At 54.4% G+C, this 22,425-nt stretch overlaps 1 protein-coding gene across 1 annotated transcript in view; it reads right to left on the minus strand.

Moving 5' to 3' along the window:
- ACSS1 (acyl-CoA synthetase short chain family member 1) overlaps positions 1 to 20,241 on the minus strand; it is a gene marked incomplete at its 5' end in the record, with an annotated part of 42,905 nt that extends 22,664 nt beyond the window's left edge. The window contains 2 exons of the mRNA XM_082670206.1: positions 12,090 to 12,186; positions 19,950 to 20,241. Coding sequence (XP_082526332.1) covers positions 12,090 to 12,186; positions 19,950 to 20,241 — 389 coding nt within the window. The remainder of the gene's footprint in view (positions 1 to 12,089; positions 12,187 to 19,949) is intronic.
- Between the last annotated feature and the right edge of the window lie 2,184 nt (positions 20,242 to 22,425).

Raw genomic sequence — 22,425 nt, forward strand, 5'->3', positions numbered from 1 at the left:
AGATCAGTGGTGATGACATCCAGTCCTTTTTCTGCAGACGGAAGGCAGCATTTTGAAGTCGAGGAAGGCACAGAGACGTCCAGACAGAGAGGCCTGGGTTACTTTCTATAGGAGTTGCACGGGCATGGGAGCTCACCTTTCTCAGCTGCCACAAGATCACCTGAGAAACAGCAGGCCCCTTCCACCTTGTTTAACTGTCACGAGTGTTAATGAAAAGCTTCACCCACTCAGGACTCGGCCAAGCATTCAGTAGAGATTATCTTTACCATCAGACGTCTTTGTTTGAAATTACTTTCTAGAAGTACTAAAATCAACTAATTCATTTTGATGAATTTGTAAGATCTTAAAAATTCCATTCTAGGCACCATGGGGGCGAGTAGGGCACCAGACAAAAGAAATGAGAGGGAAAGTGTCCTCTTGCAATCCAGCTCCCACTAGGGAAATGAAGGCACATGGAAGTGTGATGGGCGTTTATCACCTCAGCTTCTGGTACAATTACTGAGGCAGCAGGGAGAGCTTTCTGGAAAGGTTGGCCGTGGGGAGGAGGAGAAAGGCAGCAAAGGGGAAAGGACTCCCTTCAGGGGCAGAAGTTGCCTGGCGGTCAGAGCTGGGCAGCTGACCTATAGCCCCGGGAAGGTCTGGAGACCAAGCTGAAGTAGCCCAGGTGTTCCCTGGAGGATCGAGGGGCCTTCTCATGGGCCCTGGAACTGAGTCTGCTGGGTCCCACACCCTTGCCGCTGCATCCAGAGAAGTTTCTGGTAAAGAATCTGATCCGGTAAATCTCTCAAGTTCACTCCCCTTCCCATCCTCTCTGCCAAGGCCGTAAAACTCAAGGTCGAAGAGATCCTTGAAGCCTCCCTGGGGTTCCTGGCCACAGCGGTCCAGCCTCTGCTTAAACATCACGTTGCTGGGAATCACCCCGCACAGCACTAAACAGTCTTCCTAGAATCAGGCCAAGACTTGTAGCTGTTCCACTTCCACCCCTTGGTCCCAGTTCAGCCCTTTAAAGATGTCCAGAGAAAATCTGTCATTCAACGATAGCCCTTCAGATTCCTGAATACCCCCCACCACTACCTCGCAAAGCCTTTTCTCTCCCAGGTTCTCTCGCCCAGCCCTCCGTGACACCACTCCCATTCTCTAGAAACCCCCAGGTTACCAAACGGACCCCAGCATTCCCATGGTATCTGCCCGGGTCAGAATATGGAACGCAGACCCTTGACCCCAACTCTATATTTAACCATGTAAATGAAGAATACATTTATTTTCTAATGCCTGACAAAGGTGGCCCAAATTCAGCATGAGGTCACTAACCCACTGACCATCGCCACACACAGAACAGGACTCTGAACAGGGGTCCTCCATATCACAGTCAGTAAATTAATTTTTAAAATCGGACTTTCCGGACTATCCATTTGTCCCTATTTAATTCCATCTCAATTTCTCCTCATCTTTCCAGTTCATCCATTATATTTTTAAACTTGGATTTTTCATTTTAAGCTTTTGCTTTTCATTAGCAATCTTCTCCAGACTTAGACCACTGGAATATATGGTCAGCAAACCTAGGTCTTCAAATCACAAAAAAGTAAGTGCTATTCAAGTGATCCTGTTACGTGAGGTACTCAAAAATCATTCAAAAGCAGTTCTTGGATACTCATAACTTCTCAGACTTTCACAAACCGAAATGCTGTTTCTTATCAAACAGAGAACGCAGCCACTCACTGATGGGTGCTCTGGGCTGTTACTGCAGGATGCACTGGCTTCCTCCTTGCCTGCGAGATCTTTCCAAGGGACAGTGACACGCAGCTTTTGAGAAATGATCTCAACAAAATGAGTTAGAGTTCTATTTTCAAGTGCCAGGAGAAATATAGCATTCGTCATGCAGGTTCTGAATAAGATATCTACGTTTGTCTGTGAGTAGACTCCTCAGGGCCATGCCTTCCACGTGGACGCATGCAAATGACAGGCACAAATACACAGACTGGCCTCATATTCAGGGTGCTGAACACCAGCAAAATGCCGCCTGGCCTTGGGGGAAGGAAGGAAACCTTCTACAGCCAACTCTAAGCTTCAAGTGGGAGGAGCATTCATCCAGTGCTAATCCGTAACCAACACGACATCTGCCCAAACACAGACAGAAGAAAGGCACCTCTGGCCCAGCTCAATCCAAAACAGGACACAGCTGGACAGCCCCAGGGGAAGTAAGATAAGCCGGGTGTGTTTGTGTGCGTGTGTGCGCGCGCGCGCCGCGTGTGTGTGTGTGTGTGTGTGTGTGTGTGTGTGGTGCTGTTGTATTTAAGAAACGCATCCGGAATGCATGCCTTGCTTACTTGCTACCATTACCATTACTCTGGCTCTTGTGCTCATTAAACACTGGAAAAGAGGCTACCTCCTATCTTTGTCCACCTGCCCCACTGAGTATGAGCTTTACTTGGACAGGGATTTGTTCTTTGCCTTCCTCCCAGCATCCGGAACCGGGCCTAGCTCAGAGAAGGTATGCAACAGATATCTGTGGACTGGAAAGGAAGAGCAGGTAAGCAAGAAAGGACGAGAGCCCTGGCGGGTGCAGGGCGACTGGAGCCCGAGCTCTAACCATGAGCGCCGGGTCCACTCCGCAAATGCCTCCCAGCCTCCTGTACCTCCTGTACCCTGGCAGGAGACATCCTGCCCCTCAGAGAGGGCGATGGGCAGGGCCGCCCCACTGATAGGCCAGCACACAGCTCCTGTCCTCTGCGTTTCCTTCTGCCGATAAGGGAAGGAACCCAGGGAACTGTGTCGATGTGTGTGTGGAAGGCCTGTGACAGTCACTTCTTTCCTCCAAGCCTGGTGCTGAGGGGAGGGGTCAACCCCGTGGTCCAGATGCAGGACTCGTCAGGACACATCTTTCTTCGGTACACTTCTCTAGACTTTGATATTCTCTTCAGCAAGCCACTTCTGGAAGATGGAGGTGGTGAGAGAAGCAAGGGCTGGCTTTCGGAAAGCGGAGCACGGCAGGAGGGTCCCCTTCTCACAGGGAGAAGCTCACCAGGCCTCGGGACCAACTCCTTCCCTCTGGCAGACTCCTCTGGCCCAGACGTTACTGTAGCCACTACATCTAATCTAACGTAATGACATGCACTTACTCTGCTACTTACTGCCACCGAGAGAACAGAAGCCCAGGAAATTCAGCTGGGCAGGCTCATAACCCAAGTATGAAATTCCTCTCACGTCATGATCTGATCACGTGACCATGACCTTGAGCGAAGGTAAGCTGCAGTGAAATATAAAGCAGCTGCCACATGTCAACACAAAAACGCCCAAGCTGCCGTTGCCAAGGAAGGCCCCGGACACACTCAGCGTTCACAGGAACAAGAGCTGAACTGCCACAGCTGACGCCAGGCCAGCCAGTGAACTTGCAATCACTAAAGCTGCATGTTTTCTACATTTATTACAAAAAATAAATGTATTCTCCTTGAGGTTTTGCTACACTCTGCAGAAAGTTCTGGACTCAGAGAATTTGCCTCTCAGGAGAATGCCTCAGTGAACGACATCTGATCAGAGATGGGGCTCCCACCCAGCTCCCCATACACCCAGGGTCTAGACTGTCTCAACCATAGAATGGCCTAATAATAGGACGACTACTAAGGTGGTCTCGAGGACTCCTGTGGTCTGAATGTCTGCAGAATCCTAACCCCCAAAGATGATAAGATGATAGTATTAGGAGATGGGGCCTTGGGGGCGGGTAATTAGGGCACGAGGGTGGAGCCCCATGATGGGATTAGTGCCCTTATAAGTGAGACCCCCACAGAGCTCCCTTTTTCCTTCCACCATGTGTGGACACAAAAGGAAGGCGCTGGCTGTGACCCAGGAGGAGGGCCTGACCAGCAGGTGACCGTGCTGGCACCTTGATCTTGGACTTCCAGCCTCCACAACTGTGAGAAATAAGTCTCTGTTATTTATAAGCCCCCCACTCCGCCCAGTCACTGGTGTTTTGTCATAGCAGCCCAAACAGACTTAAGACCAAATATGAAGTCCTAGGCACATATAAAGGGATCCTATAAACAGTAGCTATAATTATTGCAGAATGGCAGAAAAATAAAATTGGTGAAAATCAGTGGTTCCTTAACAGCAGGAAGGAGAGTGAAAATGCCAGTTTGCTTTTGTGTAACTCTTAGGCAGCCGTGTCACTGGCTCAGGGTGAATGAGAGTCACCAGTGTATTTGAATGCGGTTCGAGAATCCCTCCCCTGAAGGCCCACCTGCTCCACGCGCCCTGCCGTGGCTGTTGATGGGAAGCCCTCGTTTGGGGTGGGAGGTGGGTCTGAGGATGCATCATCCACAGTCAGGGCTGCTGCCAGCTACAGATTCCAGGCACTTGGCAATGGCCTGGGGTTCCGGGAGCCTGGAGGGAAGGTAGGCCCACCGCCATGCCTGTGCAGCCCGCCCATCCGCCAACTGCCGTGTCATCCCACCACCTCCACCAGCTGCCCCGTCTTCTCCAGCCACGCTTGCCACCCACTGTGACCACAAGGAGCCTCCTCTCCGGGCCAGCCTCGGCCACCTGCAGGCCCACGGGCTCCTGCCTCCTCAGCCTTCCCCAACCCGCTCGTGTTACTGCCCAAGGAAGCCTCCTCCTGCCCGCCCACTGCCACCACATGCACAGTTCCTTCAGTGACAGCGGGAACAGCGCTGCTCTGAACCCTAGGCACATCCGTGGAGCACTCACAACAGCCCGTGGGCTGGGGGCTACCATCACGACCCCATTTTCCAGATGAGGAAACTGAGGCACAGAGGAGTTAAGTGACTTCTCAAGGCTATTCAGCTGAAAGGGTCAAGGGTCAGGTCAGGATTCAAACCCAAGCCTGGCTCCAAGGGCAGCTCTCAAAACCCACAGCTTCAGAATAACTGACACCCTATTTCAAAGGTTCCCAAACCTGAGGATGTTTGCCGTCTGCCAACTCCATCGTTATTTATGTAACATTTTTCCTTGGATTGAAATGAGCAAGAGAAGTGCTCAAAGCCGCTCACTGTGGTTGAATCGAGCCTTCCTCTAATCAGGACGGAGGAGAACTGGGGCGGGGTGGGCGTGCTTTTCTTCACGCTTCAGTGTTTGGCTCCACATTCAGAACCACCTGCCCCCGGGTCCAGCTCCCCCCCATCCTAAGTCTTTCTCTCCCACTCCTGACGCAGCCCTGGTGGAACAGAAGTGACGGGTCAGACTTGAGAAAAGGTCTGCCCTCTTCCCTGATTCACGCCTGATTTCCCTTGGACCTCGGCACTGGCCTTCAGCCCGAGTCTTGTCTCCGGAAAAGAAGTTCTTTCCTTTCCAGACTCAGAGCCCCGCTCACATCGAGGCAGGCAGTGCCAACACACGAAGAACCCCAGAGGCTCCCACAGGCTGGTAGCCCTGAGCTACCAAGGACAACCAGCAGGGAGAATGGGGCTGTCGGCCCAGATGGAGCAAAGGAATCCACCCTCCCAGTGGCCCAGAAACCTCGCTCCAGCTTCCCAGAGGAAGTTTAACTGGATCTGTTGATGGGAAATTGCCAGGCCTCTCCCCCATCCAGACCCCCACTGTTCCCAGGTTCGGATGAGGTCCAAGACAGACACAGGGGGTCAGGAGACAGAATGAAGGGCCAGGCAGGCCCCCTAACCTGGCCCATTGCCCCTCCTCTCGTACCCAAAGTGACCCCTCCTGCCTCCAGGGCCCCGAGGTCCCCAGAGCCCCTCCAGCACGTGCACTTTCTGCTCCTCACAGCCCCGCCGTCACACCAGGACTCCACAGTCTTTAGGCCCACCTTGTTCCGCAGCCGTCCCTTGTCCCTCCTAGAGGCCACCTGGAGCCCTCAGGCACTGACCTCTCCTCCCCAGCTGGAATCGCGGTTAACATGCAATTCCTTGTCTTGGAGGTCCTGGAACACATAGCCCTGGTCAGTGAAGGGGTGCGATGTCTGCACACAGACCTACAGGCCTGTCACCAAGTTAGCGCCACAGGGCAGCCCGCCATTTACACCTTCACCGCCTCCAAGATGCCACAGCACATCTCGCAGATCAGACACTGCTGGGTCCAAACCCTGTTTCTGGCATTTCCAGCTGGGTGAGCCTGAGAGCCCCCTCAGCTCGCTGGGCATCAGGTCCCTCACTTTACAATCCAGGGTGACCGGGAATCCAAACGAAGATCGTAAGTGCCAGGGGCCCACACAGCGGGGGCTGCCCCCGCCTTAGGGTCAGGGCCAGGGTTAGGGCCCGGGGACCTGGAGGACAGCCAGCCCCTGGCTGGTTACAGGGAACCCTCCTGCAAGCGGGTCTTGGGCAGCGGACAGAAGGGTCCAGCACGGTGGGCACGGGGGGCTACATGTCAGCCGAGCGTCAGGGCGGCCCTGCAGGGTCTCAGGGCTGCCTGCCGGGCTGCTCCTTCCAGGGGCCTTGATTTTCCACCTCAGCCGGAAGAGGAAGTGGCCAAGGAGCGGGCGGGGAGGGTGGGGGAGGGGCCTGGGATAACAAGCACCCGAGCAGGCCTCTGTGCTGCCCCGGAGGGGACCCAGCACAGCCACAGCAAGGCTGTCGGCCCCCCTCCCAACACCAGGTCTGCAGCTGCCAGAAGCCGAACCACACAGCTGGAACAGAAGCACCTCCTTAAAGACTGGTCCCCAAGGGGCCAGCGCCCCTTCCCTCCGCAGGCTGCTGCCCCTCCACCTCCCGCAATGCAGCCCCCTCCAGCATCCCCTGCACAGCAGAAGGGAGTTCACAAAAAGCAGGCATCCAGCTCCAAGGGAGACGTCTGTTATGTGTGCTCCTCCAACTAAACGTCCGCCAGAGGGTTCCCAGAAAGGGCCCCATCAAGGAGGTTCGACTCTCTGTGGAGGTCATTCCTGCTGCAGTCCCAAGACAGGGCCATTGTAAAATGTGAAATTCCAAGAGCCTCAGCTTGCCCAAAAGAATGAGAAAGAAAACTAAGTGTCACATATAGAAAGATTCAAAGCACTTGCCAGCTTCAAAACCTGGAGCCAAGTCCTAAAGGAAAGTTAAATGCTGGTTTAAAACCAGCTCCATCCACGTAACCCAGAGCTCCTACCGGATTCTGGGAGCCAGCACGGGGATTCCTGACCAAGTTTTGCAATCAGAGTTACTCAGAGGTCAGCAGGGGACACTGCACACAAGCCTGGCAGCCACTAGCTTCCGGTGCCTCCACCGAGGAGAGCCCACCGACAAACCCACTCACCCTGCCTGCCAGGGGCCCCTGTCCTGGAGCCTCATGGTCACCGGCCCTGGCTCACCCCAAAGCACCCCACCCTCAGCCTCACTATGTCCATTAGTGATCTTCCTCTTCAGTTGCCCTAATATTTTAATAAAGGAGTTTGCTCACTGCAAACTGTAGTTAATCTGGGAGTGAGAAGCACCAGATGCAAGGGTCGGGGGGCTGCCTTTTAGCGGGCTCCAAACTGTTCTCCTGAGGTGAGGACCTCTCCCTGCAAACCCCACCCGGCCCTCCCGGCCGCAGCAGCCGCAGGGCCACCCGTGCCCTTCCCCTCGTCAAATCTGAAATCCTCTACTGACCTCCCTTCACCTGCCCCGACCTACAGCCAAATCAGACCCACATCCTCCCAGACCCAGGTCTCGGCTTTCATTCCCCTGTGCTGCTCAACACCCAGCACCCAGTGGAGGAGAAAACAGGGTCAGAGAGCTGGAGATTTGCTCCAGGTCACACACAGCTGGGGACAAAGCAGGCGGGAACACAGGCCTCCACCCACCCCGCCACCTCACCCCACAGTGCGCTGGCCGGCCCTGCCCTCGGCCTCCATGCTCGGGCCTCCCCTCCTCGGCCTCCCAAAACCCAACCCCCCAGCACTTCCTCAAAGTCTTCTCCAACAGCATTACAGCAACTTCCTGCTTCCTCCCACCAGAGCCCACAGGGCCCTTCCGTGACCTTAACAAGTGGCCACGTAAAGACACCCGGGGCCCGGGGCACAAGCCAGCTTCTCAGGAGGTGCCTCCAGGCTTCAGAGCTCGCGGCACCCTCTACCCAGGGGTGCTGGTGTGGCTGCCCCAGACAGGGGGCCGCCCCAGGGGCTGGGCCCCATTCTGTATTCTCAGTGGGCCCCCCACGCTAGGCACCAGTAACGCCCAGTGCCTGGTCGGCTGGCCCAGGCAGGAGGCATCCTCCGCGCTGGCCGAGGGGCTCTGAGGCAGGCAGCGGGGAGGGGGCCTTCCGTCCACTCTGCGCCTCTGGGCAGGGGCTCCCCACTGTGCACGCCCCACCATAGGAAGGCCCAGCTGGAACAACTACAGAAATCATCGCCTCTAGGGCTGGACCCACAGTGGAAACTCCACTCGGCTCACGTGTGGGCACATGGGGGGTGCCAGGCCTGCTCTCCCCGCTGCAGCCCAGACGCCCAGCTCAGCTGCACAGCCTGGCCATGACCACAGCAGCGCTGCCCTCACGGCAACCCGCGTTCACAGAGGAGGGCCAGGCCAGGGCTAAAACATGCTACAGATTAATTAGAAGGTCACATCTTAGATAAATAACAAAGGCCTACTGGAGAGCTCAGGGAACTATATTCAATATCCTGGGATAAACCATAACGGAAAAGAATATGAAAAAGAATATATATGTGTATAACTGAATCACCCTGCTGTACAGCAGAAATTAACACAACATTGTAAATCAACTACACTTCAATAAAATAAATTTTTAAGAAACTTTTTTTTTAAAGGACTCATGTCTGGACCCCTGTTCAGAGAGCCTCACACGGGAGATCCTGGTTCAGAGCCTGGTGAATACTCTCAGGCTGCTCTCTCCTCTGTCCGAGCGCAGGCACCCTCCACTGAGAGGTCCTGAGCACAGAACACCAGGACCAGCCACAGCGTCTGCTCTGCTCCATGCCCTCTGCCCGTGCCCAGCTTGGAAACCCCTGGCCCAGAGCCCAGGCTCCAGGCAGGCAATGGTCTTGAGCCCCCGCACCACCTGCCTAGAGGACAGGGATTTGTGTTTGTCCACATCCCCGTCGCCAAGGGCCTCTAGAATCTGTCTGCTTAAACTGAATGTGAAGGACCATCTTGCGAAATAAGCACATGGACGGCTGGAAAGACCTGCTCCCAGTGCTATCTGGCTGCACAGCCTCGGGGAGCCACCCAGATTATGTGCCTGCCTGGCCTCTGCAGCCCTGGCCTCGGAGGCCTCAGGCGGTGCCAGGGGGCCCAGGTTTGCAGGCCTGCTGGCTCGCTGGGGAGAACAGCTCCCTCAGGTCAGTTCTGAACACACCTCTGGGCAGAGGAAGGCTGGAAATTGGATGGGCGGCCCTCTGGCCCTGGCTCCGGCCTCAGGTCACAGGCTGCCCTCTTCCCGGGGAGACACGTGCAGGCCATCCCAGGCTGATCCCAGACGGCGGAGGTCCTGCCCCTTCGCCTCCCATCAGGGAGGGAGCACCGCGCCTGAAGGACAGAACCCCAGCCCACGAGGTTGTCCTTCTCCCAGAGCCACGTAGCCGGCGCCAGCATGAGGCGCCCCACGTGCTGCCTAGCGGGCCCCCGAGGCCTCAGCCCGTCTAGAGCCAGGGTGCGCCTGGGAATTGCCGCCAGCCAAGCAACAATTGCAGGCGGGGTGGGGCCGGGCTGAGGACACTCTGCTGCCCTGGGGTTCCCAAAGCTGGTCCTGCCAGGCCTCCCCCACCCTAGGGAGGTGCAGCTGCACATACACCCCAGTACTCAGAACCTTGAAGACAGCAGACAGGCCACCCCCAGGCAATGGCCCAACTTCCAGAAAAGGAGCAGGGTGGTGCCTGCAACCCGGGAGAGTGGCTCCGGAGGATCCTTGAACACCAAGAGCAGATTGTAGACACGTGCACGTTTAGGGCGTGTGTGCGAGGGCGTGTGCAACACATGTGGACCCACATATCACTGGGCTTGGGACAGGAGTGGGTTCACGTTACAAGCTCTCTGATGATTCTTCAGAAGTGCACCTCTTCAGAAGAATTCAGCAGACTCAGGAGGGAGAGGCTCTGTGCACCTGAGGACTGAGATGGGTGCCCCAAGCTTAGGACAGACCAGGCAGGCGTGGTCCCCAGGAATCCACCTCCAGCACCCCAGCCCGTGAGAACCACATCCCCACGCAGTTTCCTTCAAGGGCTCAGACCATGGGTCTGGAACTTGGTCTTCAGGTCGCCAAGGCCTGTGACCATCCTGGGGCACCTTGGGTGCCACCATGTGAGACACTTGGCAGGAATGCACTTTATCTTAGTGGCAGTTTGTATGCTGGCAGGACGACGAGCACCAAGTGTAGTCAGCTCTCCTCTGAGACAGGAGGAAGAAAATCTCATGTCAAAAACCTAACATGACCAGGAAAATTATGAATCCAAGTCCCTCAAAAACTAGCTGCAGGGGCTTCCCTGGTGGCGCAGTGGTTGAGAGTCCGCCTGCCGATGCAGGGGACACGGGTTCGTGCCCCGGTCCAGGAAGACCCCACATTCCGCGGAGCGGCTGGGCCCGTGAGCCATGGCCACTGAGCCTGCGCATCCGGAGCCTGTGCTCCACAACGGGAGAGGCCACAACAGTGAGAGGCCTGCGTACCACAAAAAAAAAAAAGAAAAGAAAAGAAAAACTAGCTGCAATTACAGACAACCCGTTCACACACTTCTCTTTTCCCTCAAACAGTAAATAACAACAGTCACCTGGCACTAAGACCAGCTGAAGTTTGTAAAACCATTTCTTCAGGCTGAGCTTGTTTATTTTTAGAGAGAGAATAATAAATTCTTTGCCTGTACTTACAGGTTTATACCTTGCCCGGGGCTGCTCTGCTATGGAAATGAAGTTGTTCTTTGTTTTAACAAGATGGCTGCAGTCCTGAGACTCCCCCCCAGTTACAAACACACACTCAGCAGTCCAGCCGAGCAGCTCTCAGGGGCCTAACTCGGCCCAACCCCAGTTCCGGGTCCTGGTCCACGGGAGGACCGGAGAAAATTAGCCCACAGCTGAACTCCCCTGACCTCCTCCACCCCCACTCATAGAGACTTAATCTACTGGACAATCACACAGAGATCAAGTCGGGCCAATAAGGGTGAAGAACAGCGGAGCAGCTTGTCTATTAGAGCAGTGCCCCCAACTCCAGTGTGCAGGGCCCTGGGGTCCCAGGCCACAGTGCTGCTGATGCGTGGACCCCATGGAGTCAGGAGGGTGTCTGTCCAGGGGACCCAGGTCAGTGCAGTGACTGGCAGTAAAGGCTGGGAGGGAATGTGACGGCCGAGGGGTATTGGGAGCAGGGGAGGGACAAGCAAGGCAGGACGCACTAGGAGCCACAGCAGATTAACGAATGTCACTTTGCTCCATCCAGAAGTTCAGCTGAACACAGCTTCCCCAGGCTTGGTGCCCTGGATCTGTGATAAAACCTGCGTCTGAAAAACAAGCAGGAAACCAGGGGTCCCCGCGGTCAGGACCTGCTCCTTTGAACCCTCCTCCTGAGATAGCGCTGGAAAGGTAAGTTGAAGCTTGAGCAAAGGGCTTTCCCCGCAGGGATGCGGTGACAGACCAGAGACCTCTGAGCAAGCCAGTCCCGGGAGGGGGCAGGGCTTTAAGGCCAGCACCTGCCCCCAGACGCCGGGTCCACTCAAACCCCCCAACACACAGGCTTGGCGTACACGATACGTGAAGAATTTATTTAAGGAGTCACAGATACAAATATCAGGTGTAGCCCCTTTTTGTTTGTTTTATTTTAGCCCCTTTTTAAAGACCATTTTATTTGTTGTGACACAGTTGTAAGCACACTAAGAGGGGCTGATTTTAGTTACCCCAGTGTGTACTTTATTCAGTCCATGTTCATGTTTACTTTTCCTGAGACCAGAGAACATTTCCCAAGAGGAAACATGGCCCCTGATACTCATATAACCCCCCGCCCAGAAGAGGTCACAGTCACACAGGACCTCACCAAGAGTCTGCCCTGTGCCTTGAACGTTTGTCATATTTGTTTCTGAGGACCCAGTTCCTTCCAGGGGAATCTAAAGACAACAAGTATTGCCCAGGTAGGCAAGGAGGCCGGGGCTCCTCCTGTCACAGCCCGGCAGCAGCGTTTGGTGCTGACGTCCAGCACGACAGAGGTGCCCTCCCTCAGGGGACACATGGTACCTGTAGGTGATCCTCACTTCAGTTCCAGGCTCATCCTGCTCCCAGATCAAAGCGACGCTCTCCGGGGACTTCCGAACATGCTGATCCAAGCAGTTGACTGCACAAAAACAGGTTCATGGACGTTACACTTGGTGCCACTGGAGTTGGAAAGGGGAGGGTCAGGTTTGCAGTGGTTTGCGCTGCTCTCACTGGGGTGGACCCTTCCCTCATCAGAGGCGGGTTTCTACTTCCTTGCAAGGAGAATGGTGATAGACCCTGCAGAAACGAGGTGTCACTACACAAAGATGACCTCGCAGGTACAGGTGACCCCTGGGAATGCTCTGAAGCAGGTGCTTCACACCAGGAGTCCCAACCCCGGCCCCCACCCAGGGGACCCTGACCCGACTGGCCCCGTGGTTTTCAAGGCTCCCCGGCGGTTCTAACGTGCACGGCCAGGGCTGAGTGCCGCAGGCTGGGCTGTGGGAAAGAAGACTCGATGCAAACAGGGTGCCCCAAATCAGTGCGCGTGCGTGGGGTGGGCTCTCGTGTGGTGGGCTCTCGTGTGGTGGAGGTGCGATCCAGGACAAGGGCCCACATCCCTTCTCAGGTGTCCAGCCAGCACCCTCCCCCAAGAAGTGATGCAATGATGGCAAAATGCCTTGCTAGTTTTCCGGGAGGCTCTGCTCCCTTCCCCTCCATTACCCAAGCTCAGGTCACATGACTGCCCGCAAAAACAGGTCAGTTGTGCTGGTTTACCGTCAACCTGAAGATTAGTAGGATCATGTTCATTGCTAACCTCCTATTCACCACCACTGGCTGGACTTCAGGGTGAGCTTGGCTCTGGCCGGTTTGTGCCAGAGCCCCTTCCAGCCGGCCCTCGTGGCCTGTTTTCATTATGCACTTCCCCATCAGCAGAGGAATAAATACCACAAACAGCTCTGGGGGCAGCAGCCACTGCTCACCTGGTCTTCAGGGTCACCCTCATGTCCAGGTACATAAATTTTTCTTTTTTTTTTCTTTTTGGGGCAGTTACTATCTTCTCCAAATCAATCTCCTCCTACATAAATGGGAGATGCACCCACTGCTGCATCTAACTCACAGGGCTGGGTCAGAATCAGGTGGAAGGCAACACTGAGGTGCTACCACAGGAACACAAGGTCAACTACCGCCTGATAATCACCCTGCTGCGAGTCACTACAAATATTCCTGATGGAAAACCATTCTGACAAAAGTCATGGGAGGTCCTCCCCATAACAAACCACGTGATTCCCATAATCCTCAACAGGGTGAACTCACATGAAAACATTTACAAACTTTAGCTTGTGTGTGTGTGTCTGTGTGTATGTGTGTGTGTGTGTGTCTGTGTGTGTGTGTCTGTGTCTGTGTGTATGTCTGTGTGTGTGTGTGTCTGTGTGTATGTGTGTGTGTGTGTCTGTGTGTGTGTGTCTGTGTCTGTGTGTATGTCTGTGTGTGTGTGTGTCTGTGTGTGTGTGTGTGTGTATCACATTTTTCCCTCTCAGGTTATTTTATCTGTCATTTACTCTTACAAATTAAAAAGTTTCATTTCAACTTTCTGGCTCCTAACAAGTATATAAATTATACCTCAAAAAATTTAATAAATAAAGACAGATGTCATGGGAAAAATTACTACTTACACAGGAAAGTTCTTTGAATGACTAGAAAAATAGAAGAGAAAAAATGCCCCAAAAATAGAAGAGAGGAAAGCAAGAAGGCAAACTGAGAAGGGGCTTGGTGGCAAAACCTGGATTTACACAATAAACCCAACATCGATGTGTGTGTCAGTCTGGTCCAAAGTTTAGAAATCAAGAGTTTTCACACTAAAACCACAGATTTCTGGCTTCTCTTGAACAAGCAGCAGATGAGGCCATACCCTCGCCTGGCAGCTGAGGTGGTGACCACTCTCAGCAGGGGTGGATCCCATCCCCTCCCCTCACTGGCCGTGCCGAGTCTGCTGAAGGCCTTCCTGCCTCGGGGCCTTGCACAGATTCACCCTGCCTGGGGTACACCGTCCCACCCTCACCACTCCTGCCCTTCATCTGGTGCCCACCCTCCCACAGGTCCCAGCCTACACGTCCTCACTCTGTTATGGAGCACTTCTCTTCCCTTGGACCTCATGCCTCCCAGACTCTTAACTCTTCCTGCAATGTATCCAACTTGCTGCCCCTCTGTGGGCAGGGGCCAGATGCCCTGTTCCTGTTTGGACACCTGCAGCCTGACCCGGGGCTCAGAGCAGAGGAAGCACCTAAGCTATGGATGACGGATGGACCTCCTAAGTCCCTGAGCTGGAGGGCAATGTGGGGTCCAAATGACACCAGGTTGGCCCCATGCCCAGGGGAGGGAAGAGACCTCTTCTCATCTTCATGGCTTAGTCCCTCAAGAAGTTTTCTTTTTGGTCTAAATTAGGGCTTCTAAATGCCCCAGGATCCCCAGAGGACTTATGAGCATGTAGCGAGGCTCCACCCTAAGTCTCTGACTGAGCAGGTCGGGGTGGGCCTAAGCATTTCACTTCTACCAAGATCTGACATGATGCTGTGGTCCAGGACCACGCTCACACAGGCGGACATACGCACACATGCACTCACGTCTACCTGGTATGTATATTCCCAATTCCAGGGGGGCTTTCTTTTTCCAATGGGGACAGGAGTAATTAAAGACTCTTGCGAGCTCTGTAAGACATCTGGCCACGCCTCCACTGGATGGCAGCCTGGGGTCATGGTTAAAACCATGCTCTAGAGCCAGGCCGCTGTCCAACCACTCGCTAACCACTAACTGCAGACTCACTTGTTTATCTCTAAACAGCACCGCTAAATCTCACTCTCCTAATCCGTGGTGGTGGTAATGATTCCAGACTCTGGGAGTCACAGTAGTAATTAGATGCCACTGGAGTTTTCCTGCCATGGGGTCAGATGTTGTGGCTGTGTCCCCAAGGGAAACACAGTTCACAACTGCCATGGACAACACTCAGATGACACAGCGCCCAGAGAAAAGCACAGTGCAGGGTGTGGGGCGACGTGGCTCTACAATGCCATGTGTATGTTGGCTCTTAACACGTATGCATGGCTCCCGCTATTGCCTCAACAGCAGAGAGGAAAACAGAAGAGGAAGGAGGAAGGGAAGGAAACTCTTACATCCCCCATTTTTAAAAAAGTCTCCACCCAAAGAACTGGGCAGTGGGACAAGGGAATTTCCTTTCCAAGTATTTCCAGGAAGAGTTGGGCAAGAACAGAGTGCAATTTAAGGCTTGGCTCAAACCGGACCTCTTATTTCAAGCCTTTTCCAAGTTTCCCAGCACACAATGATCTCTCCCTCCCACCACACCATTCAGCGCTCACTCATCTTCCCAGCTCGCTAAACCCTCCCCCATCCGGGTCAGAACGTCCCTGCAGGCAGAGACCATGTCCCTAAGATTCCTTCAACACGGGAGGGGGGGCAGGGGATGGTGGAACACACTTCCTAATTCTCCCCTTAGCAGCTGTAAAAACCTTGAGAACATTCCCCAGGGTGGATCTGCTCCTTTACTGATCTGTGGTCCGTCTCATTAGAATGCAGGCTCCGAGGCACTGGTGCATTTTCTGCACCGTTCACCACCAAACATGAGTTGGAGCCTTTATTTCCCCATCTGTACAAGGGGGCCACCAGACACTTCATGTTGGTGTCACAGGTATGATGGGAGATGAAGCATCATCTCATTCACCTAAGGACAGGTCTGCACCCGGGCCTGTCACAGCTCTGCAAGCAGGTAAGCTGGTGTGTGTGGTGGGTTTGGGTTTGTTTTTAAGAAAAGGTGATGAGAGGGTCATCATTTCCATCATAAACATGTACACACAAAGGCAGACATTTTCATTCAACAAACTCTTGCTTGTTGTTTAAATGCATCCCTGCCCCTCCCCACTTTACAGAAATTCAATTTTAATCCGAAGAGATAAGGGAGTTAATATTCACAAAAGAACTCACAATAGGTTTTCTTTAAATAGAAAACCTCCTTGGTACAATTTGAGGTATTACATCAGTCACAAAAATTGTATTTGCCAACCTTCCAGAAGCATCTGCTATTTAAAGTAGGTCGCGTCTCTAACAACTGGGGAGGATTCAGACTTTTCTGAGGGACGCTCCTTCTGAGACCTGAGGTCATGTGTCCACTTAGAGTTCCTTGAAGGACCTGAGAGAGCTACTTCAGTCGCTGGAAGGAAATGCAACGCGGGGGGCAGGCTCTTGCCATCTCAGTGTGTCTGCCATCTGAATTATTCCAGGCACATCATGAAGAGGAGAGAGCTACAGCGAAATGGTTTCCACTGCTGCAAGGAACATTCTCAAAAGCGTCCAAGGAATCTCTGTGTTCAATGCTTAGTTAACAACAGTGTCTCTATACCCGAGCTTGAAAGTAAGAATAAACACACTTGTTTTTTAAAATCAGACTCAAAGGAGAGTTTAGTTTTGTGTTTTGAAAGCAATGCGTCACTACCCTCCAGTTCTGCACTTGCAACTGCCTGACATCTCGGAGTTTATACTCAAGGAGCAAAGACATCTGTTGAGCCCTACAAGGGAAAGAGCCAAACTTCAAAAGCTGGGAAGAATCCTTTCCAGAACGTGGCACTGCAGGGGGGTGTGGCTTTACCTCCCCAACCCAGGGCCTCTGACACCACGACCTACCCACCCCTACAACAACAGCCTGGCTCTCCCAGGATCCAAGAAGGGCTTTCAGAGCCACGTCATCCACCTGTGTGCCCTCCCCAGCCTGCTTCCTGGAACAGGCTGATCAGGTGGAAATCCGCATGGTCCCGTTCAGAGGAAGCACAGCAGGCTCAGCAGCACTGATGAACACCAGGTTCAAGGTCCCAGCCTCCCTTCCAGGATTCATTAATAATTAACAAAGGCCAGTGATTGGGTGCAAGGAATGTTCTAAAGACAGTGCAGAGTGCTTTCGAAGTGTTTTCTCATTCAATGGTAACAGCAGCCCCAGGTGTCCCCAGGTCACCCGGCGCTGGTCAGAAGCCTAGCAGCCTCTGCCTTGGTCTCTGGGACCTCTGGCCACCAACGACCCTGGGCCTAGTCACCACCCTGTGAGAAGCCCCTTGTAGGTGCTTTGGGCCACAGCTCCAGCTGAGCCCAGCCTGCAGTTCAGGCCCCAGACTTGGGAGTCAGCAGCACGTAGATGACGAGAGTCACGTCGATGACGGAGAGCAGAGGCAAGCCACTGCCAGCCCTGTCCAAAGTCCTGACCCACGGAATCCGTGAGACTAATAAAACGGCAACAATAGGAACTGGAACAGAATTCAGTTACGCACTATTCTCATGTTACAGAAGAGGAGACGCACGAAAGAACAGTTAGGGGAGAGAGGGAGGGATAAATTGGGAGATTGGGATTGACTTATACATGCTACTATATATAAAATAGATAACTAATAAGAAGCTACTGTATAGTGCAGGGAACTCTATTCAACACTCTGTAATGACCTATATGGGAATAGAATCTAAAAAAGAGTGGACATATGTATATGTATAACTGACTCACTTTGCTGTACAGCAGAAGCTAACACAACATTGTAAAGCAACTATACTCCAATAAAAAAATTAACTAAAAAAAAAGCACTTGGCAAGACTTTAAAAAAAAAAAGAACAGTCGGGGAAAACAAGGATTCAAACCCAGGTGTGACTCCAAAGACACACCTGGAATGACTCAACAGTACAGAACCACCCACAGACTCTTTTTGTTTGTTTAACAGAGTTCTCTCTGTTAAACAATTCCCAATTCTGCCCACTTTAGCAGGTTGGACATAGGTCAGTGGTTCTCAGCCTCAAGTATGTATCAGGAGCACCTGGAGGACCCACCCCTGGGTTTCTGGTTCTGGCCACCTAGGATGGGACCTGAGAACTTGTATTTCTAAAAAGTTTGCAGGTCGTGCTGATGCCACTGGTCCAGGGACCACACTTTGAGAACTGTATGTACAGACCTTCCTGAAGGGGTAAAGGGAGTTTCAAGCGATGCTCCTTTGGAACAAGCCATCATCACACAATCGTCACACAGACAGATCATGCCAAAACACCCCACCCAGCCCACAACTTTCTAGTGGCTCCCAGGGCAGCCATGGCTTGGCCTGGTCCTTTTTCATACCATCACCTCTGTGATTTGCAGACACTGGCGAACAGCAGAGATATTCCTGACAGATGAGTGGGTTGCATACACATTTGAGGTGAGAATGCGGCTGAAAAGCTGTTTTTCTACAAGGCAGTTTTCTGAAGTTCAGTTTCTGGCTAAGGTAACCATAAAGGAGAAATAAGTGAAGAAAAAGGGGCAGAAGAGTTGCTTGCTGCTGCACCCTGACCCTGACCTTGACCCTGACCAAGTGAGGCTCAGGAGGCCCTTGCTGCCTGTCCCATTATGTCTGTCGTTACCCATCCCCCCCCACCCCACCCCACCCCACCCCCCGACCCCCGTCTTATCTGAGACTGAAAGGTGGCACATGTTCAGAGTCAACCTTGAATGTCCCGCAGCCTCAGGCCTCCCAAGTCCAAGGCAGCTTCCAAAGGAGCTGCATCCTTCTGCGCCGTCCCTCTGCACTCAGCTCTCCCCCATCCAGGGCGCATTCCGCCAACCCTGCAAACCTAAGGGTTTGGTTTTTTCCCAATAGTTCAAGGACACTCGCTGCTGACTCAAGTTTAGAGAAAACACTTCTCTACTGAGTCATTTTTATTAAACCAGCAAAGCAATATACCATATGAAAAAAAATCTGGTCTGAAGTTCCCTTAAGTTTCTTTGTTTGAAAAATAACTGCAAGATACTACCTATAATTCTATGACTATTTCTGAATTTCACAAGTTGAAATCACTACTACTTATTGGTCACCAGTAAGTGCCAGGCCCGTTCCATCGCTCTACGTGCCTTGGCCTCACAACCAGTCCCTCAGGTGGGCATTACTGCCTCCGGTCTACACAGGAGGAGACTGAGGCTCAGAGGAACAGAAAAAGTGGGCCAGTAAATGGTGGAGCCTGGGAGATTCAGACCCCACTGCCCAGTTCAGGCCTTGGCCACCAAGACTTACAGATCCTTTCCTTAAACACCCCCTAGATCTCACCTATCCCCAGTTACCCCCTTCCTCCTTGACAGGCAGCCCCTCTGGCCGCCCCACCCCAGGCCTAGCCTGCCTGGGCCCTCCCTCATTTCCTGGGCCTTCTCCGCTTGCTGGGCAGGGGGTGCGTGCAGTGCACCCTTCCCCACCCCACCCCAATCTTGACAAAAACAGTAGTGGATCCAATCTCAGCAGACACCAGAGGACTGACTGGCGGTGGAGCTGGTTTCTGGGATCTCAGTCGCACGAGGTCTAAAGCCAGCCCCGTGGGTCTTGGGGGCGAGGAGGAAACTGAGCACTGGGAGGCCCCACCATTGCCTCCTTCCCGCCCGCGGGCTGACTCCCGCTGCCGGCCGGGCTTCCTCCTCCCCGCCACCCGCCAAGGCTCGATTTGTTTACACGAGCAGGGCTGCTCCCCAGGCGGGTCGCCGGCCGGCACCCGGCGGTGACATCGGCCAGAAGCTTTTCGGTTCTGTCTCTGGCGCCGGGGCGAGAGCAGGTAGTCCTGCTCCTGGAGCCCCTCGCCGCCTCCACCGCGGCCCGGCGCGCTCTCCGTGCGGGACGGTGGGAGCCCCAGTTAAACTTGGGGGACGCCGGGTGCCCGAGCCGGGACTGGGGAGTCGGGCCGGGCCGGGAGTCTCCGGGGCTAGTGGTTGGGGGCGGGGTGACTGCGCAGCTCGCCGGGGTCGAGTCCCGAACGCTGAGGAGGGAGCATGTGGGGCCGCCGCCGGCTGGGCTCGGGGTCCCCTCGGGCCGCGTGAGCTGGGGCGCCCCGGCCCCCAGGCCCACTCACCGGACACGTTCAACTGGCCTCCCAGGAACCAGCCGATCCTGCCGCTGCGGAAGTCGCAGTCGCTCACAGTGTGGTAGGGGGTGTCCCACACGAGCACATCCCGCGCCAGCGGCCCCCAGAAGGCTGCCGGCTCGCTGGCGGCCAGCGCGATCCGCTCCTGGTACGAGCCGGCCGGCGCGGCGAGGGCGGAGGCGCTGCCCCAGAGCCGGGGGGCCGCCAGGCCCCGCGCGCCCACCCCGCGAAGGCCGCGCAGGAGCCGTACGACACCGCGGCCCAAGCAGCGCGCCGCCATCGCGCCTCAGAGCCCCGCGCGGCTGTGGCAACCGAGCCCTCGCGTGCCCGCGCCCCGCCCGCCCTGCCCGCTCCCGCCCCGCCCTCCGGCCAACGCCCAGCCCAGGCCCCACCCTCCGGTCAACGCCCCGGCCAGGCCCCGACCCCCGACCCCGCCCTCCGGCCAACCCCGGGCCCTACCGGTCCCAGTCTGAAGAATCTACCCGCCCCACCTCGTCCCACCTCGTCCCACCTCGCCTCTCTTCTCCCACCCTAGAGCGGAGCCGGGAAGCGAGAGGGAGCAGCTGGGGAAGTGGTCCCAGAGCGGGCTGCCGGGGTTTCAGTTGGTGCGTCCTCAAGCCCCGACGGCTGCGCCGCGCGGGGACCTGCAGATACGCGCGCCGCGGACGCAGGCTCTCCGGGGCGCCCGGAACTGTCTGGCATGGGAGGGAGCCGGCTCGGCCTCAGGAGACCGACGGAGCGAGGCGCTTAGGTGGGTCCGAGGACCACCAGTTAGGTCAATTCAACATCTCAGAGGCTGAAGGCAAAGTATTCATCCTTTTGGGCGCCCTTGCGAGTGAACCCTCTAGCGGCCTGGTCGGCCTGTACCCGTCCCCCGCCCCCCACCAAGATGCCCACACACATAAGCAGCCCCTGTGGGCTATGGCCTGGCCCTGGGCGCAGGAGGCTGTGGGGACCTGGGGCGGTGGTCTGGGGTCCGGTGCTTTCATGTGGTAGAGAAGTAAACGCTCCCCGAACCGTAGCTGATTTGGAACCCTGGGGAGTTTTCGCTCAGTGCTCCAGCATCTGTGGCCTGGGTTCAAAACCCGACATTTCTAGCTCTGTGACCTCGGGCGAGTTCCTTAACGTCTCTGTGCCTACACCACCTCCACTACTGAACTCACTGAGTGCCCCTTCCAGGTTGCATGTTTCAGGCACCAACTCTTTTATTCTTATGCAGCCCTGAGGAGGGGGAAACAGGAGTGATAGCCTCCCTCCCTGGGTTGTACCCAGGAAGCCCAGTAGTGGGGGTGGTGTTCTTGTTGTCAAGCCAGGAAAGATAGAAGGGAACCCACAGAAACTTGTCTCAACGAGACTCTTAAATATTACAGCACCCACAAACTAAATACATAATAAATAAGGTAAACAGAAGGAAAAGGGTAGTTTTGAAAACTGGTTGGTTGAGTTCTAGGCTGGGGAACCAGTGATAACTAGCACTAGACATGGGCCCTGCTCTGTGCCAAGTGCTTGACCTGCATTTTTCACTTAATTTAAAAATTACCTAATGCTATCAAGTCCCGCCCACTCTCAACTCCTGAGTGGAACAAATGAGGGCACTGAGCCCTAAGAAATAGGCACATGGTGGGCAGAACCCTACTCCCACCTCAATTTCTGCTTCACCACTTGGCCTGAATCACCTTTTTAATAGAATAAATAAAATTGAAATAGGGAAAGACCATAACTGTGGCTGGGGGCCCCAAAGATGGCCATCAACTTCACCCCTTTGTGTAAGTGAGAAGCTCCCCCTCAAGTGGGCAAGCAGTGCTGCTCTGACTGTCCCAGTCCAGGCCCTGCAAGGCCACAGCTGCAGCTCCTGCTGTCCTGGAACCCAGCTGCCATACTGTAAGCTCTAGCCTTCTGGAGGAAGAGACTCCATGGAGAGAATGTTACTAAATGCAAGTCCATGTGCCTGATGCACTGTAAGGCCAAACAATATCAAAACATCGGAGTTTGGAGCAGAGAAACATTCATTGCAGGGCCATGCAAGGAGACAGGCGGCTCATGCCTTAAAAGCCCTGAACTCCCCAGAAGATTTCAGCAAAGCCCTTTTATAGGAAAGGTGAGGGAGGGGCGTGGTTAGTTGTTGCAGACTTCTTGGTGTCAGATCCTTTGTTCTTGAGGTTAGGTCATGGCCAGGTGACGATGTTCCTAGAAAACCTCCACCAAAACAAATGTTATTCTCTGTTCTGACAAGAAAGGGAAGGGGAGGCATTTAGTTCTGTCTCCATGCCTCCTTGCGGCTTTTAACACTTAACAAATCCCATAAGCAAAGCAACATCATTACCCTTCATTTTACTTGTTCAAGGTCCCAAGGCTTGACTTTCACCCTCCAAGGCTAAAAGGAGGGGGTGCATGCGCTGGCCGGTTACCTTACCTGGGAGCATTCGTCCAGCACCCAGTCCGGCTCCTCCTGCCAGTGCCCAGG

Source organism: Grampus griseus, assembly GCF_964374135.1.
Source record: "Grampus griseus genome assembly, chromosome: 14".
Classification (NCBI taxonomy): Eukaryota; Metazoa; Chordata; class Mammalia; order Artiodactyla; family Delphinidae; genus Grampus; species Grampus griseus.